General features: G+C 39.5%; 1 protein-coding gene across 1 annotated transcript in view; it reads left to right on the forward strand.

Annotated features, from left to right (window-relative positions):
• Window positions 1-19754, forward strand: part of LOC136857637 (DNA-dependent protein kinase catalytic subunit) — an 873484-nt gene that overhangs the window by 129761 nt on the left and 723969 nt on the right. The window contains exon 8 of the mRNA XM_067136445.2: window positions 7906-8084. Within this exon, the coding sequence (XP_066992546.2) occupies window positions 7906-8084 (179 nt within the window). The remainder of the gene's footprint in view (window positions 1-7905; window positions 8085-19754) is intronic.

Genomic DNA, 19754 nt, shown 5'->3' on the forward strand with positions numbered 1-19754 from the left:
AAAGATTTGGGAATTGTTCCCCTCGCACCAAAGAAAAGTCCAGTCACCATAATTTTTTTAAGGTTATACAACTCAAGAAAGAAAGGGATGGTTGGATTATAGATATCCTTTTTTCCTCACTGTCTACGTCTGTCGGCTGAGAGGCTGAAGATTCAAAGCGTACCATAAGATCAATAATTTCTGCTTCGTTCCTCCATCTGTCAATCGCTATAATATCAATCCTGCGAGTGCTGCCTCCTTCGGCGATGCAGTGGACTTCTTCATACACTTCTAGATTTTTGAGACAAAGAACATTGGCAATCAGGTTTCTGATGATGTTATGGCATTTGATCCTAAGCAGTTCTCCTTGAGGGCAACTCCCCAGCACATGTGATAAGTTTTCATACTCACTGCAGTGTGTGCAGGGGCCTGTGCTGGTAGAACGTCCCGGCAGAGTACGTACTGGTGCAACCATCGCGGTCATCTTCAACATCTCCCTCCATTCCGAACAGGTTAAACCATCCCTTCTGGTAACCCAAGAATTAGCAGCAGGAACTTGAGCAAATAACTCAACACCTCTTCCTTTCTGTGGATATGAACACCAAGCTTCAAATTAACGTGTTCTAAGTATATCTCACAGTTGTCTAACATATTTCGATGATATCTCTTCATTGAGTTGAAGTTCAGATAGGCAGCGAGTTTTTATTGCCGTGAAATTTCAAATAACATTTACGTGCGAATCATTCACAGCTTCTAGCTTAAGATTGATGTTCAGCTGTTGAAGGTACACTTCCCAAGTAGCGCGCATTAATGCTAACACTTTATACACTTAAGAAAAAAATGGAAATTGCAACACCATGAAGGCATTGGTTGTTTGTATTGATTTTCAAGATATGGAACAATGCCATATAGGTATGTAAATACCGGGCGAGTTGGCCGTGCGCGTAGAGGCGCGTGGCTGTGAGCTTGCATCCGGGAGATAGTAGGTTCGAATCCCACTATCGGCAGCCCTGAAGATGGTTTTCCGTGGTTTCCCATTTTCACACCAGGCAAATGCTGGGGCTGTACCTTAATTAAGGCCATGGCCGCTTCCTTCCAACTCCTAGGCCTTTCCTATCCCATCATCGCCATAAGACCTATCTGTGTCGGTGCGACGTAAAGCCCCTAGCAAAAAAAAAAAAAAAAAGGTATGTAAACGATCAAAGTTTCAGACCCATTGGATTGTTGCTACAGGTCCCCCCAAGTGATTGGTCGCGGAGGAATCAACTCCAGTATACGGACTCTGGTGTAGCGTAGTTGACTTGCAGTCTGTGGAGTGAAGTGTTCCCCGTCAAACATGCCTCGACAACAGAGAAGAGCACGCTATCAACAACTGACCCCACAACAGTGACGTGTAAGGCTGGCCTGATGTCAAGAAAGATCGGCGTGGGTCGACGAATGGCATAGGGTCGTCTTTAGTGATGAATCGCGCTTCTGTCTTGCCCGCAGTGATCGCCGGAATCGTATGCACCGACGTACCGGTGATAGGGGCTGCCCAGATCTTACTGTCGAGAGGCACACAGGGCCAACACCAAGCATTATGGTCTGGGGAGCTATTGTCTTTAATATGTAATCACAATTAGTGCTTGTTGAGGGCACTATGACTGCTCGACTGTACGTTGATAGGGTACTCAATCCAGTGGTTGTCCCTATGATGGCGAACATTGCTAATAGGATGTTTCAGCAGGACAATGCCTGGGTTCACATTGCATGCATCTCCAGAGAAGCTCTCCACGACATCACAACCTTAGAATGCCCTGCCAGATCCCCAGATCTCAGTCCTATTGAGCATGTGTGGGACATGATGGGTTGACAAATGGTCAACCTTCCTCAGCCACCCACAACTCTGGAACAACTGACCCGTGCGGTGCAGCAAGCATGGGCCACAATTCGTGAGGAAGCGATCAAGGCCTTATTGACTCCATGCCTCAACGAATTCATCAATGTATTGCAATTCGTGGTGGGCACATCCTGTATTGATTGTTGTAAAAACTTTCGGTCAGAGGGACCTGAAAGTGTAATCATCGAATCACAACTGAACACTCGTCCTGCATGTTCAATTGCAGCAATGTAGCACCACTCCTTCTGACTGTTGCAATTTCCATTTTCTTCAGTGTATTTTTGGCTTGAATAGATCATACTTGTCAACATGTTACTCGGAAGTTGTAGAATTTCTTTAAGTGTGCTTCTAATCATGTTGTTGGCTTTTAACAGACTTGATTTGGGAATTTTCTCAACCGAAACAGTCTGGAAGGAGTATATCAGTGTAGGGCCAATAAACTGATTTATTACAGTCAGTTTTTGATGCAGTTGGAGTAAGTGAGTCCTGGCAATCTGATCTAAGTTAGCTTTCAATTTTTCAAGTACCTGATTTTCATTGAAGACTAAAGTCTGTCTGAAAGTTGCCCCTAAATATTTTATTTCTTTTTTATACTTGTAATGTTTCCAGAGACTATCACGATATCATCAGAATGAAGTTTACCATAATAATGGCATTTGATTTGTCTGCATTTATATGCAAACCTAGCTCTTTAAGCAGATTTATGACAGAAGTGACTAGGATTGAAGCTGCTGCTTGGTCTTTAGCTATGATCACCAGATTGTCGGCAAAGCATAGGGATGTTAAAGGTACAGTGTTAGGACTCAATTGAAAACCATACATTTCTGATACTTCGATATCTGTGAGTTCATCAAGGATGTGGTTTATACCCCAGTTAAACAAGAAAGGTGAAATGGGATCTCCTTGCATCACTCCACATTTGATGTTTATCTTATCTGTATGACCACGAGCAGTTTGAACTTGTGTTGTGTTTTCTGTGAGAAGGTTGACTAGTAACTTCTTAATGGATCTGGGTAGTATAGAGTTCTCTATTGTCGCCTTTAAGTGAATGTGTCCAATACTATCAAATGCTTTGCTGATGTCGCGGAATACTACGCAGCCCAAAATCTTTTTCATTACAGCTGTTCGTAAAATGCCATCAACAGTATTCACGTTAATGAAAGAGCCAGGGGTCATGACAAAACCTCTTTGGAACTGGTTCAAAAGGATGTATTCCCTTACAATTTTATCAAAGATCTTACTTAATATGTGCCGAATAATGGAGCAAGTACTAATTGGTCTCCATTTGGACAGATCATTCTCTTCACCGCCTTTATGTACAAGAACAGTTCTCGTTGCCTTGGGAACCTCAGGAATGAACCCACTTTCAAATATTCTTTTGATGTTATGGGCTAAAATATTAGCAGCAAGTGGATCATAAACAGATTTCAATAAAACCTTATCCGGACCTGGGCTAGTGTCAATTGCTATGCTCTTGATAATAGAGAAAACTAACTCTTGAGATATTGAAATTGTATCATCAAAGGTATCATTCGTATAATCAGTATAGGAGTCTCTCATGCAATCAATAGGAGTAGCAAATCTGTTCCTAAAATATCCTTCAACAACATCTTTCTCTAGTTTCAAATTATTAGTTCTTTTGTCACTTAAAATTTTTATAATTGCTTTCCTCCTTTGGTAAAAATATTCATATTGAGTCAGTTCATACTCAAATTTAGCTTTCTGACACTCACGATCATTCTTACAGGATCTCTGTGGGTCACTGGAGGTTTTATATTGTCGGTTGTTATTGTTGTAAGTGCCACTTTTACGAGCTTCAATATATCTAGTAACTGGACTCTTTGGACCAGGCAGTAGGTCTGTAGCTGTGGCAAGGAAGTTTACAAAATTAGTGACTTGTTCATTGAATTCAGCATCATTCAATTCATGTTGAAAAATACCTAGCCATTTACTCAGTTTGTCGTGGTAAGGTTTATTTTTTTGCTCTCTTTGATCAGAGGTTATTTCCAACTTCGTTGACTGACCATTTTTACTAGAAATAGGAATAGGATCTGAAGGATCTTAGACTGGCTAGGTGTGGTCATAGATGGATTCAACAAGCAGGCTCTGTATTGCTCTGGGTGTGATTTACTTATATGTATCTTAAGACCTTTATACATTTGCCTGCAAAATTGACATTGTGTTTTTTTATCAGTGGAACTCTTATTGGTGTCATTTGTAGCCATAGTACAGGACGTATAACCTCGATAATATAGTTACAGATTATATTTGTCAATGATGATAATTTGTTACGTCTATAGACACTATTACTATGAAACTGTAGAATATATCAGAAAGTAGGGATGTGTAAAATATTTTGTCTTGTAAATGCAAACAATGATTGAAGGTATCATAGTAGGATATTTAAAGAGTGTTAAAAGATGGCAAGAAGAGAGAAACAAAAAATATTGAGAACATAGCCTAATTCAGAAGTTGAATGATTAATGGACACAGAACACTTATATGATAAGAAGCGGCTACCTTAGTAATTTGTTGGAATTACTGCCTAGATGCATTGGTTTATCTTTAGCTTCTCTGTATAAACCTAAAGGTACTGGACATATAAATCAATGCTGAACAATAAAAATAAAAATGGCTGTCGTCTTGGCAAAAATTCAGTTCACTTATTAAGTGAAAATTTTCTATAATGGGAGCACAGGTATGATAGATAACATCAACTGGGGCACTATACACCTCAATACGCCACACAATGCATGAATCAGCCTATAAATAAGCGCAGTTCAGCGTGTTAAACCACTAATGCCACCCACTTGGATTCGGAAGGTTTCCATCATGACTTTAGGGTGTGGCGTTTCATTAGGGGAAAAAAAAAAAAAAATAAATTCCAACAATCTGCAACTGTTTTACAATTTTTTGCTTTACCTTTGACACTTGGTAATTTACTAACTATATTTTGGTGTATAGTTTTTCCTTTCTTATTTGTTTGTTTGTGTACGTTCATTTGGTATATTTATCCTTTCCAATGTACTGAAGTCCGGAAGGCTGCATTATAGCTGTAGCGGATGGACGTTTCAAGTTTTTCCGTTGTCTGCACTGTGGCTCTTTCGGGTGCAAATATCCCAGGTGACTGCGTTGAAGATGTGGAGGGTATTGGCTGAAGAATTTGGGTGTTAGTTCTGTATCACTATCACTTTCCGAATCGTTGGATTGCTCCGTATCAGTTTGATGCATGGAATGTTCAGTAGGAGCATCACTTAGACAGTCAGAAGCAAAGCCTTGGTCATCAACATCAGTAAATACGTCGTCTCCTTCAATCCAGCTCAAAAGAATAGATTAACTAGGCCTAATAGCCATTATAACTTCACTGTGACACTTTTCACTAAAACATTACACGAGCAAGGAATGCGCAAAAACTGTGATGCCAAAGCTATCGAGGCTAGAATGCGCCTAACACTGCCTGTGACGCGACCGGTATCGTGGCGAGGCGTGGACTAACACGCCAGGCAGAACGCACTTCCCCCACTCCCCAACGTGACATGTGTGCGTGAATCATCGTGTAACAAAGCAAAACACGTGACTCATATACTCATTTGGGAATACCTGGAGTTTGAAAAGTTTGAGTCTTAAACTAAAAACCTTTTCTAAATAAGGAATGTTTTTTTTAGAAGCTACCTAACAACGATACTGATGGCGAGTTAAATAATAAATACAATTTTTATTCATCTGGCTCCAATTAACACAGCCCTCCCAAATTCTGATAATTTTTTGCTTTGCCATGTGTGGATTGGTGTTCATCCATAACAATGAGTATAAAACACTATGTTCAGCTGGCAAGGTGAACATTTTTATAGCTTTGACTGTGAATTAAATCCAGCAGATATTGCTCGCTTAGAATAGATTCTAATTAACAGTCAGTGATTTTCATTGACTGTTACCGTATCACTACAGATCCTCAACTTGTAGCTTTCTGATTGGTCAATTTATAAGCTTTTTTTTTTTTTTTTTGAAACAAAAATATATTAATATGTCTATGTGTTGGGCCTTAATCAAAAGTTAATTCCCCGTTTTACAATTAAATCAACAAACATATCAAGAAAACTTCAAACAAAATTGGGCACCACTATAATATTACAGAAGTTAATGAATTCTTGAATTTTGCCTGTCACGAGTTCTCCTGTTCTCTCTGGGTGATGCTCATGTGCTGACGAGCCTCCAAATTTGCTTTAGTACTCTACCTGACATTATTAAATTCTAAAAATGAATATGGATAGCACGCCTGGCTTTTACTCTATCAATAAAAGATGTAAGTTTAACCATACAGAATTCAGTGAACAATGATGATCATCTCTACCACCAACACTATATCATCAACCAATAAACCTTCATTTCAAACATTTACTGTAGTTTACACATAAATGACTGATCACTTCACAACAGCACAATAATCAGTACATTTGCTTTACAAACACACTGAAAAAAGTACACAATTTACACTCCTATTATCTATCTTGTAAGGATGAGATACCACCATCTGCCTTACTAGCAGATTATTCTCTTTTACTGAGCACATCCCTTACCTAACATGCATATATTCTAATTCTACAATCTTCCTTCTAGGATTTTTTAGTTCCCAGTCTGCAGCTGTAGTAATAGATATTCACATCCTCTCAGTCATCACCATGGAGGAATAACTAGTAACGGGTTGAATTACTATAAGATGTTCCACGATTTACGGTTATGTCTGTCTTCAAAACCAACTTACTCAAATACAAATTTATAAAAACTTCTACACCCAATATGCAGTATGCAAATTGACAAATGTTTCACACGTAACACAACACCATGTTAGACGTCAGACATTCAATTCAACACAAGAAAACACATGTACACTTGTACAAGTCACAGTGAGAGCTGTACAACTTGCATCTCTATTCATGACACACACAAACAAAGTATTAAGAGTTCAGTCTCTTCATTCCTAAAAACAGTTAACTTGCAAGTACATAGTCTCAGCATGAAATTTCCCACACAATTGATTCAAACAGGCAAGTCAGCAGTCAAGATACTGCTTCCTGCATGAAATCATTGTAACAAATTAAATCACATCAAGCTTACCATGCTCGGGCAACATGAAGTTGGAAAGCTGTTCTAATGAACAGGTCACTAAGAAAGTCTCCGTGTAAGTAAGTAATTAACATGTAACTGTAGGAAGTAACCAAGAAGTGTCCATGAAGAAATGTCGAAGTGAGGAAATGTTCACAACCTTAAAAGTGAATAGTAGGTCTATATAAACGCCAGAACTCCTAGCATCATATAGTCAATGATACTGACTTTGAATTCACAGTGTCCTGCTTGGTCAATGCACTTAGTGCTACTTTTCTGTTTAAATAGATTGATTATTCTCTTAAACAAACCGAGATGTCCCGTCTCTAACCAGGTTTTTCAGATGTCTTTCCGTAGATATCTACAGCTTTCTCATTGCATAATAATGATTAACCTTCACTCTTAAAGCCTAATACATAAGACTTCCCTCAATGTCACAATAAAAACATAATTACATCCTTAATAGTAGAACGTCCTTTCACAATCCGTAAATATAAAACATATTTCACTATCATACTTGAACGTATTGCCATGAGTGAATTGAATTGAATTAAATTATTGTTATTAATTTACATAATTAATTAACTTAAATGGAGGTTGGAGGTTCAAAACTTCATACGGTTACAAAGTGTTACACCAATTTCCTTCTAACATATCTTCAATTTTAATTTTAAAAGTCTACATCATGTGTGATGACTTTTTGATTAGTCTTTTTTCTGCAATTTTTTCTGCTAACACTTTCATTCTCTAAGGTAACTGGAATTTCATTTTCTTGTTCTTTATCGGCACTTTTTATCTTCGCATGAGATATCGGTGTGAATATTAAAGCACATAGCTAGATTAGGTTTCTGCATGTTGATTTTGATGGTTCTTATTCTTTTCATAATATTTCATAATCAAAATGTTTCTTGCTGAATGACCTGTGTTTTTAAATTTTATTTCAGTTCTTCATTAGCTACTTCAAAGAGAAGATGTTAAACGAGAAAGTTACCATCTATGAGATGGGGGAAGTGATCAAGGGATTTGGTCTCTTCGCAGGGGCCTGTCTGAGATATATGAGGTCTGAAGATGTACAGGTCATGTTTACTCAGCTGATCCAAAGAGCTCAACATACCTACCTGAAGTAAGTTCAGCTTTGTACAGAAATATGAATTTAAAAGTAGCCTCTCGATAAGTGTACTGTTCCAGGAACAATATTGGATAATTTATTAGTAAAGAGCATCCACTGAATGTAAAATGATATTTCATGAATATAGACAATTTATATGCTAATAGACAAGTGGTATGTGAAAGTTGAACACTATGAAACTTTACATAATTGGAACACACTAATTTTAATTTGTGAACATTTAATATGTTACATGATCATTAGTACCTTATGTTCTCCATGTAAGGAGTGTTCAGTAGAGATTAGAAATACACTGCCTTCCAAAACAAAACAAAACAAAAAAGCATGAATCTTGGTTAAATTCCACACTGAATAAGATAACCATACTTTTTTCACTATTTATAATCAATCATCAGTCATTCACTACTGATCTGCATTTAGGGCAGTCGTCCAGGTGGCAGATTCCCTATCTGTTGTTATGGCTAGAGTTCTATGAACATTACTGAAGGAGAAACAACAATGAATTACAACAGAAGGCTTTTTAATGCAATATTTTAACCTATTCAATCAATGGTGAGTGCTTCCACAAATTTCTTTTTAATTTTGTGCCAGTGTTTACAGTGGCTATACAGAGTGCTTAATGCAGTTTGGAAAGATGGCAAGATACCTACTGATTGGAGCAAGGGTGTAGTTATCCCCCTGTTTAAGAAAGGAAGTCGCTGAAAATGCTCCAACTACCGGGGAATAACACTCTTTTCTCATGGGCTTAAGATTTTTGAGAAAATCTTAGAGTTGATTGTAAGTCGGTATGGAATATTATGGCTTCAGGCCTAACAGGTCCGCAACAGACCTGATCTTCAGTGTCCATATGTTAATGGAAAAATATTGGGAAAAAGACAAAGATATGTTTATGGTTTTCCTTGACATTGAGAAGGCATATGACAGCATTTCAAGAGAGAATGACTTTCAAGAATGACTAAGAGAAAGGAATGTGCCGGAGGGACTGGTGAGGAAAGTTCAGATGCTGTATGGGAACTGTACCAGCTGTGTGCGATTGGGTGACGGACATTCATCCTGGTTCAAGACCAAAAGTGGAGTCTAGCAAGGCAGTTCACTATTCTCATTATTGGTTATCACTATCTTGGACAACATAATGAAGAACATCAAGAAAACCTCTGATGAACTAAATGCAATGGCCTTTGCTGATGATGTTATGATATGGGGTGACACTGAGGAACAAGTACAGTCGAGACTCAATGAATGGAAGGTTAAGTTCCAGGAGTTCAATCTCAAGATAAGCGAACTCAAAACAGTAGTGCTGGCAATAAACAGAGAGGGACGACCAGTGAACATCTTGCTAGGAAACCATCCACTAGAAAGTGTGGAAAGCTTTACATACCTTGGCAGTGTAATATCTCGAGATACACTAGGCACAAAGGAGGTCGCAAATAGAGTGCAGAAGAGCTCTCACTTTTACCAGCAAGTACGAACACTCCTCCGGGATCCCAAAGTACCAACTAAATCAAAGCTGGTGATGTTCAATCAGTACTTCATACCAATCTTAACCTATGGTATTGAAACCTGCACCCTCACTAAGAAAGACTCATCAAGGTTGCAGGCATCCGAGGAGAAGTTCCTTAGGTCCACAATTCAAAAAACCAAACTGGGCAAGTTGAGGAATGATGTGCTTAGGAAGAAAGCTGGGATTGTTACATCATTGTTAGATCGGGTCAGCATGTCCAGACTGAGGTGGTTTGGGCATGTAATGAGGATGGAGCCAACAAGGACAGCATATGTTAACTTGGAGCAATGTGTGGCAGGGAAACAGATGGTGGGAAGACCAAGAACCCACTGGATGGACATCGTAAAGATAGACATTGCAGATCGGGAAAGGACACTGGAGGATGTCATTAACAGCAGAATATATCTCAATAAGACAGAATGTAAGAGGCTCGCCAGCAGTACCCGGGAAACTGGAACTGTTAAATAATAATGAATGATTATGAAAACCATTATTTCAGCATTGTAGACACTCTTGTACATTTGATTCTGATCGACCCGTATATGAGCATTACCTGAGGTGTTTCTGAGCCATAAATAACTCCTCATCATGCCTTTAAGTCCTGTGAACTGTGTGGAAAGCAGTAGCATTGTTGGATGATTGCCACAGCTACCACTGTACAGCAGAGGTTTTGCATACATCTCCTACAAGCATTCATCGGGCTGTGAAATGTTTTCAAAATCATCATATTTAGCACAGGAAATCTTGTTCAGACTGTCCTGGGTTGACTTCTGCCTTGCGAGATTGCTCTTTGAGGCTGCAAGTGTTGAGGAACAGGTATCGGATCTGTTGCAGATCCACATCATATCTGTGAGTGAGAACACAGTCAGAGAGAGGCTCCATGAGGCATATTTATATTCTAGAAAACTTCTGCCACAACACCAGAGAGGCCGTGTTCTTTTAGCTGAGTATCTGAGGATCAGAGGGGACATGTACTCTCCTTAAGGTCACCTGACAGGAGAGTTAAACTATTTCCAATAAAAGAATAAACTTATACATAAACAAGCATTTTGTATCACTCCGTGAGGACCACACGTCTCACTGCCTGATCTTTACTACAATATGAACATGAATGAAAATTGACTGATATCGACGTATGAACATAGATGAGGTATGGTAACAAAAATACATCATCATTGCTATAAAATATATTTGCCATGAAAATCAACAAGTATGCCTATTTATGTGACATTTCATTATTTCATTAATCTGAACTTGCAAGAGGCTTGATTCCTTGTAGATCGGACGATTTGCTGTCACTTGGATCACTAGAATCTTCTCCTAAATTGATAACCATTTTACATCTACACTATCTATGGCACTTTCCAGATTCCACGTCGTTTTCTTTTCGCACACTACATGCTGAACATAGGAATGCCATTGATCAGCTGTCGCCTCACGAAATACTGTGTCAAGATGTTCACACGTCACAAAGTTTGAAAGTGGTGTTAAGGCTGGCAACATAACGTTTGATCTGGCTCCACACCGTTATTATTGGGTTTAATTCACAGTGGTACGAGGGCAGTCTGAGTACAGCGTGGCCTGTTTTTTGGCCAATTCATCTATTACATATTTCTCAAACTGAAGCCTGTGAGTCTTCACCAATTCCAGGAATTCGGTTTTAACAAGTCCTTCGTCGCATGTTATGTTTTTTGCTTCTCTTTACTTTACGCCACAATATAATATCAACTCTGTCCACTATGATGCATTTTTTATTTCTAATGATGAACTGGAAACCTACAGTATTTCTTTCAGTAGCATGTAAAGGGAGGATTTTTTAAATCTGGGAGTTCAGGATTAGGATTTACAGCTGATAACACTTTGTTAATCGTAGGGGGTTCATTGTTTTAAAAGAAATATGTGCACTTTCCTCCAGATAGCAGAACAAACAAATTAATCTCACTCCACGTCCAGAACACTACCATCATGCAGCATCTTTTTACTTGGTGTGGAAACATGGCTGGTAGTAGGAATTTCTTTCTTTCAGCGTACTGTAAACACTGGAAACAGACAACCAATGAACTCGGATATTAATTTCACGATATCGTCAAATGAACTGTTTCAGAAGTTTTCCTCGCTTATGCTTTACAACACCAGCCATTACAGCAAACTGACTCTAGGTAATGCAATCGCACGCGTGACTTTCTACATGGCTGACAGCTACTGATTCCAGATAAATAGAGATTTCAGCGAGCAGATATCGGATATTTCAGTTATTGACCAGAAGCTTAGTAAAAAATATAATTTTCAGTCAATAAAATACTTTTGCATTCAATACTTTATACTTTAAACTTCAGATTTTCAGAAAGAACTAGTATATTTAAATTTAGAAATGGGCTATTTACCGGGCAGACAAAAAAGAGGAAAGAAGTGTGAAGCAGTCAGTTACATGGTTTTATATACGCTTACTTTATTCTCTAGTAGGAAACAGTTTACAGTGTGGAAATAGGCAGGAAAATGCTCTGTCCCCTGTACCTTTGCTGAGATTATACCATTTGGAGGAGGTTCCGTAGTGATGTGTGGTCGTGTAACTTCAGTTAACTGCACTGATCTTGTATGAATTGAGAAAAGCTCCCTCACGGCACACAGGTACGTTGTGCAGATTCTCATTAATAATGTAAAGCCATTTGCATTCACTTGCGATGAAAACTTCATGCTTGTGCATAGCAATGCGAGATTCCATGCTACTCGTCACATAGTTTCTTCGGGAGGTCAATGTTCCCATTCTGGTTTGGGTAGCCAGGAGTATGGGACATGATTGATGATCACATTTGGTGCCAAGTTTTCAACAGTTTGGCTAGACTAAAGGCGGTGGTGCATGTAGAATGGGAGAACATACCATAAGGGGATATCCTGAGCTTGATGCAGGAGCACGACTAGAAGATTCACGTGATAAAAATCATTGTTGTTCGTATTGAAGATACTGAATATAGGATGCTAAATGGTTTATTTTGTCACCTATTCAATACATATAAATTTTATATTTAGGAATTTGTTCTTAATTCCGCTTGAGACATGTTTCGCCCTTCATTGAGGGCATCATCAGTCAAAAATTATCACCTCAAGGTAAAAATCAGGTACCTGATTAGTATTTAACATGCACAAATTAGTATACATTACAATGGCAAAATTAATTGTCGTAGCATCCTAGAAGATTCACGGCGATAATTGCAAACAGGGGTGGCAATCATATTGATCACATAACCGCATCCATCATTCAACAGCGATGTAAAGCAAATTGTAGATGTCTAACATCCAACAAGTTTCCAGAACATTTTCTTAACCTTATGTCATTGAAATAAATAATTTTGATAATAAGAAAATTTCAGATTCTTCTTCTTTTAATTTAATAAACCATATCATCTTAGATTGAAATGTATTGAGCATTGTTGTATTTGGATGGATAGATTTATTTCATTTATTCTGTAGTGATGTTTTGAAAATGAAAATAAATTTAAACTGAGATTATTTTTTTTAGGGCAATGCATTTGGTCTAAAAACTTACTGTTTGAAGAGTATTTATCATTGTTTGGAGTGCTAATTTGATATCATTGCTACAATAGATTTAATGTAAAAAGCATTAATAAATGTTAGTACCTATAAAATAAGTAATGCAGAATTAAAGTAGGCTGACTGGGGAGAATAAATTAGATGTAAAAGTATAAAGTAGAAGTAGAAAGTTTGACCTGGCTGGGAGTGGAAACAGCAATATGTAAAATGAAAAACAAGTCTGCATGATTGGATAATTTCAGTGTGGACATGATCAAAGCACTTGAACCTGGAATACAATGGTTGTACAGAGTACTAAATAAAATTTGGGAAGAAAATGAAATCCCCAGTGACTGGAGGCAAGGAGTGATTACCCCACTGTTTAAGAAAGGTGACCGAAATAAGTGTAACAACTATAGAGGTGTAACCCTTCTATCTCATGGGTTAAAAATATATGAGACCATCCTGGAGTGAAAAATAAGAAAATTTGTTGAACTTGAGGAAAAACCACTTGGATTTAGAGCAAACAGATCAATGATAGACCTCATTTCTTGTACAAGAATGCTCTTTGAAAAATACTGGGATAAGAATAGAATGGTTATAGTTGTATTCTTGTATATTGAGAAGGCATATGATTATGTACCACGTAAGCACATATGAGAATGTCTGAGACGTAAAGAAGTGCCAGATGAGATTATAGCTAGAGTAAAACAACTATAGTACAGTTAAAATTAAGAAACAATGTTAGATTTATGGTCCACCCAATCAGTACACATCATGACATGTTGGGTGGACCATAAACCTATCATTGTTTTTTAATTAAAACAACTATATCGAGAGACAAAGAGCTGTGTGCAAATTCAAGGATGCAGGTCAAACTGTTTTGAAAGCAAGAGCGGAGTCCAACAAGGAAGTTGTCTATCACCACTTCTCTTCATTACTATAATGGATGAGGTTATAAGAGCAGTGAAAATGAAGGATCAGACAACAAATGCACTTGTACTTGCGGATTTATTTAATCATATGGTGATATTATACAATATACAGTAGAACCTCGTTAATTCGAAATTGGTTAATTCAAAATCTCGCCTAATTTGAAGCAGTTCTCGTTCCCGGAAACATGAGGTATGGTTTTGCATGATATTTAAATCGTTTAATTCGAAATACGGATAATTCATAATTCGAAGAACAATGTTGGTCCTGTTACCGAAATTTAGACTTAATTCGAAACTTCATTTGCATATTGAAAGAAAAAGTATTTAAATTCAAAATTTCTCCGCGTCATGAAAGAACGAGTCTTCCGGAACATGCAGGGGTAACTTTGCGCACTTTCACCTACTTCGGCTTGTCTACAGTGTGCTTCATATCTGCTATGTTCGAGCGGAATCGTAATTATTTTGTATTCGGCATTTAAAGGAAATCCACAATATAACATAGCAGGCAGTGTGCGGAGAGGTAGAATCCGCAAACACTGACGATGGCGACATTTGGCGAAAAAGCGTGGCTTATAGCCTATAATCAATTCATACGCACCAAACAATATTGTCAATGCCGATGAAACTGCATTATTTGTTTTATTTTTTTAAATGCTGAGGCCAAACAGACTTTTAAAAGGAGAGAATTGCCAGCCGGGAAATGTACTTTGTTGCTATGCAGTGCACACAGAAGTGAGAGACTTCCTTCCCTGTCATAGGATCGTGTTTTTCTTCCTTTCGTTGCGTGAGGATATATTTTGTCATTGTTTTATACAATTGCATTATTTGAATAATGTATGCACCTTGTTGGATAGATTTCTGAAATAGTGTTTTCCATGGCATTTGAAAAGTTTAAACTGAGAGTCAAGGTGATTGCGTGCATTAATGGGTCTTAGAAGAGCTATGGCGGGAAATCGTACAAGTAGGCTATAGTCATTGTACTGTTGTTGTAATGTGTACGGAAGTGAGAGACTTTCTCCCCTCGTCATAGCAAAGTTCAATAAGCTGCGAGGTTTTAAGGGCATCAGGTACTTTCTGTGCAAGCGCAAGGCATCTAAAATGCATAGTGTATTAATCCAATGAATAAAGCACTTGCACAGCGGAGCCAGTATAGATTTCTCCTCTTCTTTGAATCATGTTTTCTTTCTTTTGATTTCACTGTGTGAGGTTATGTTTGTCGGTGAATTATCAAAGTGCATTATTAGAATACTGTAAATGCACCTTGTTGGATAAATTTTGGAAATAGTTTTTTTCCATGGCATTTGAGAGCTTTAAACTGTGAATCAAAGTTAATTGCATGCAGTAACAGGTCTGAGAATATGTTGTGACGCTGCAATGGTTGGCATTTCCGAAGTACGTGTTGGCGGTTACTTCGAAATCACGTAATTCGACGTCTGTTTTTTGCGTCCCAACGACTTCGAATTAACAAGGTTTTACTGTATATACAAGGCAAAATCAAACGTTAAAAGTCCATCCTTCTCAGCCATTCACTTAAACCGGTTGTGAGAGCGAACAAATCATCAGGAGTGCCAGGGTACGAATGAAGAGGACAGCATTGGACCAGGTGCTCAATCGTCTGTTCTTCCAGGTTACATTCACACATTGGTGAACTGATCCAACCCCACTTGTACCTGAACTAATTGCAACAACCATGTCCAATCCTTAACCTGTTGATACAGCACCAGAGGTTCCTCGGTAGGTCAAAACCGTTTGGATTCTTTGTGGGATCAAGATGGTCGGCACTTGTTCGCAATGTTTTCGTTGACCACTCTTGCTTTCAGCTTTCATTTAGGTTAAATCCATCCGCAATGAGTTGCCCTGCAGTGACACTTGCTGGTCTTCTTGATTGCAGTCGCTGCTGTGACGGATGGCAGAATTCTTGGTGCAGTGGCAAAGAGGGTGATGCAAAGATTTTCTTAGCTTCCTTTAGTAGAGCTTGCTTCTGCCTTAAGTGTGGTGGAGAGATGTGACTCAGCACAGGTAACCAGTGACATGGAGTTGATTTGATGGTACCTGTAATGCAATGCATTGTATCATTCAGTTTTGTGTCTACCTTCTTCACATGTATTCTTTCCAACCAGACAGGAGCACAGTACTCAGCAGCCGAGTAGACAAGGCTGATGCCAGTTAAACGTAGGCAATCAGCAGAGGTTCCCCAGGAGGTACCACAGAGCTTATGCAATATGTTGTTTCTTGTGACGACTTTATGAGAAAGCTTAGTGATGTGCTCTTTGTATCTCAGGGTTTTATCTAAAGTGACTCCAAGATATTTTGGGAAAGGATTGTACCTCAGCTTTCGTCCATTGAGCAGAACTCTTGGTTTGTGGTTTGCAGCATGATTCACTAGATGGAAACAAGATACTTAAGTTTTGTTATGCTGGGGATCAATCTCCAGGTCTTAAAGAAAGTTGACATCTTCTTGAGGTCCTCCATAAGAATTTGTTCACCGTGTTCAAAGTTATTACTCTGTGCTACCAGTGCGATGTCATCAGCATACATGAACTTAATTGATGTTGTGGTTGGTAGATCATGTGTACCGGGCGAGTTGGCCGTGTGGTTAGGAGCGTGCAGCTGTGAGCTCGCATCCAGGAGATAGTGGGTTTGAACCCCACTGTCGGCAGTCCTGAAGATGGTTTTCCGTGGTTTCCCATTTTCACACCAAGCAAATGCTGGGGCTGTACCTTAATTAAAGCCACAACCGCTTCCTTCCCGGGTGTTTCCTGTCCCATCCTCGCCATAAGACCTATCTGTGTCGGTGCGACATAAAGCACATAACAAAAAAAAACAAAAAAAAAACAAAAAAAAGAATGTACAAATTGAATAGCAATGGTGCTAAAACAGATCCCTGTAGTAGACCGTTATGCTATGGGGTGAGACAGAAGCAGAAGTTTAAGCTAAACTAGATCTTTGGCAAGAAGAATTTAAAAGAATGGGGATGATCATCAGCCGAACTAAAACCATCGGTTTAGTGATGAGTCAAAATCCTGAAGCAGTCCACCTGCAAGTGCAAAATGAAGTAGACATTATCAATCACTTCAAATACTTAGGGAGCTTTCGTTTATTCTGACAATACCATAAACCAAGAAATAGGCAATAGAATACAAGCTGCATCAAAATTCTACCTCTCCGTTCATCAATTGCATTGGGATGACTCATTTCCCCAAGCTTGCAAGGTCACGCTGTAAAAAACATATCTTTTACCAATTCTAACATATGGACTGGAATCAGTAACGTTCACTAGATCTGCACAAAGTCGCCTACAGGCTACTAAAATGAAGTTCCTTCGGTTATGTCACCAAAAGAAAAGAGAGAAAATAAGGATTGAAAGTATTCGGCAACAACTTGGATTGGACAGAAGCCTGTTGGAAACCTTAGAATTAAGCAGATTATGATGATATGGACATATGAGAAGGATGGCTCCAATTAGGAATTTTGTTGGTAGGAGGCCCAGATAGTTGGCCTCGTGACAGTTGGGAAAAGCAAATTTTCAAAGACCTTAGATAGATAGATAGATAAGAAATGGGTGAGCCCTGTTTTCGCAGAGCTCCACACGTAGGTCTATGAAGACCCTTTGTGCCCCTTAAACGGGTTTGCCTAGTCCAGACCTAGTGCTCCTATAAAGGATACCAGTGTCCGGATTTTGGCGTTCCTGATGTCCTCCAGGCTCACAAAATGTGAGCCCAGGTATCGATGTCTAGTGCCTGCAAAAGCCTCGCACTGACATAACACATGCGCGGAGGTCTCCTCCTCCTTACCGCATCTTCTACACATCGGATCCTGGGTGATTTTCATGATGTGTAGGTGTCTCTGTAAGGTATTGTGGCCTGTTAACAGTCCAACTACCATTCTCATTCTGGTCCTATTCAAATTCATTAGGACCTTTTTATAGCTTTGACTAGGCCCTTTGATAAGTTCACGTGCCTGTCTTGCTATGGTTAACCTCTTCCAAATATCTAGGTGAGACTGGTTTATCCATTGGGATATTGCCAGTCTCACACTTCGGAGTGACACTCCCAGGAAGGGCTCTGGTCCTGTGAAGGAACCCATTGAGCCCTGTTTCGCTAGTTTGTCAGCTTCTTCATTTCCACTGATTCCTGTGTGCCCAGGAACCCATAATAAGGTAACTGAGCTAAGCTCACACAGCTGATCTAACATCCTTTGGCATTCCCAAACCAGTTTTGATGTTGTTTTAACTGCACATAGTGCTTTTAACGCTGCCTGGCTATCACTACATATAGTGATGTGTCTTCTGTATCCAGGCATTTTCCATATATTTAAAGCACAGGCTAGTATTGCGTATACTTCAGCCTGGAAAACAGTAGCATATTTACCCATAGGAAGGGAGAGCCTTGTCTTAGGCCCCCAGACCCCGGCGCCTGTGCCCGCCTCCGTCCGCGAGCCATCTGTGTACCATGTACAGCCCCCAGACTTAAGACGGGCCCCAGCGTCCGCGGCCCACTCCTCCCTTGTGGGTATCACCACCGTGAATTTATAATTCAAATTAAAGCTAGGCTTCATCAGATCCCCGATCATCATTGTCATAGGGCAAGTCTGGTGAAGCCTTGTAAGAATAGAGGCATGACCTCTATTCGGGTTTTTGAAGGACCATCCTCCGAGTGACCAAAGGCGATAGGCACTCATTCCCGCTATTGCCTTAACATATAAATGTAAGGGGGGAAAACCTAGGATGGCCTCCATTGCACATAATGGTGTAGTATCCAGTGCCCCTGTTATTCCTAGACACGCAAGTCTTTGGACACTGTTTAACTTGGTGCTCACAGTTTTACTCTCTGAGCCTGGCCACCAGACTATAGATGCATAGGTGATCGTGGGCCGTACAATGGAGATATAGAGCCACTGGACCACCCTAGGTCTTAGGCCCCAAGTCTTCCCGACGGCCCTGCGACAGGCCCACATAATCTTGCGAGCCTTATCCACCTTATGATCTATATGTTTCTTCCAACTCAGTCTTGCCTCAAGGATTACCCCTAGGTACTTAACCGAGGTTGTCTTAACTAATTTTTTTCCGAATAGGAAAGGCTCTGACAGTCCGTCTAGCCTCCTCCTCCTGGTAAATACCACGAGCTCCGTCTTATCGGGATTAACCGACAAGTCTGTCTCGTGACACCATCTTTCCACCCTACGTAGAGAGCTCTGTACGAGTTCGGAAACCGTACTGGGGAAATTTCCTACCGCCATCAGGCTTATGTCGTCTGCATAGCCTTGGGCGTATATTCCTCCAACATTTAACCTGGTAAGTAGTTCATCCACTACCAGACACCATAATGTTGGTGATAATACTCCTCCCTGTGGACACCCCCTGTCTATATTAGCTCTCAACATTACAGCGTTGAGAGTAAACAGAACTTGACGGCCCTGCAGTGAGGCCATAATCCATTTTATGAGCATACTGCTCACTCCTCTTCTCTCTAGACTACGTTCTATGGAGCCCAAAGATGTATAGTTAAAGGCCCCTTCTATATCTAGGAATACAACCATAGCAAGTTGTTGCTGATCCAAGGCACTCTCCAGCCTAGAAACCAGCTGGTGTAGTGCCGTCTCAACCGACTTCCCTGGTTGATATGCATGTTGATGAGAATGCAGGGGAAAGTCTCTTAATACTTTCTCCCTGATATGTCTATCCACCAGTCTTTCCAAGGT

This window comes from Anabrus simplex, chromosome 1 (genome assembly GCF_040414725.1).
Source record: "Anabrus simplex isolate iqAnaSimp1 chromosome 1, ASM4041472v1, whole genome shotgun sequence".
NCBI classification, from domain to species: Eukaryota; Metazoa; Arthropoda; class Insecta; order Orthoptera; family Tettigoniidae; genus Anabrus; species Anabrus simplex.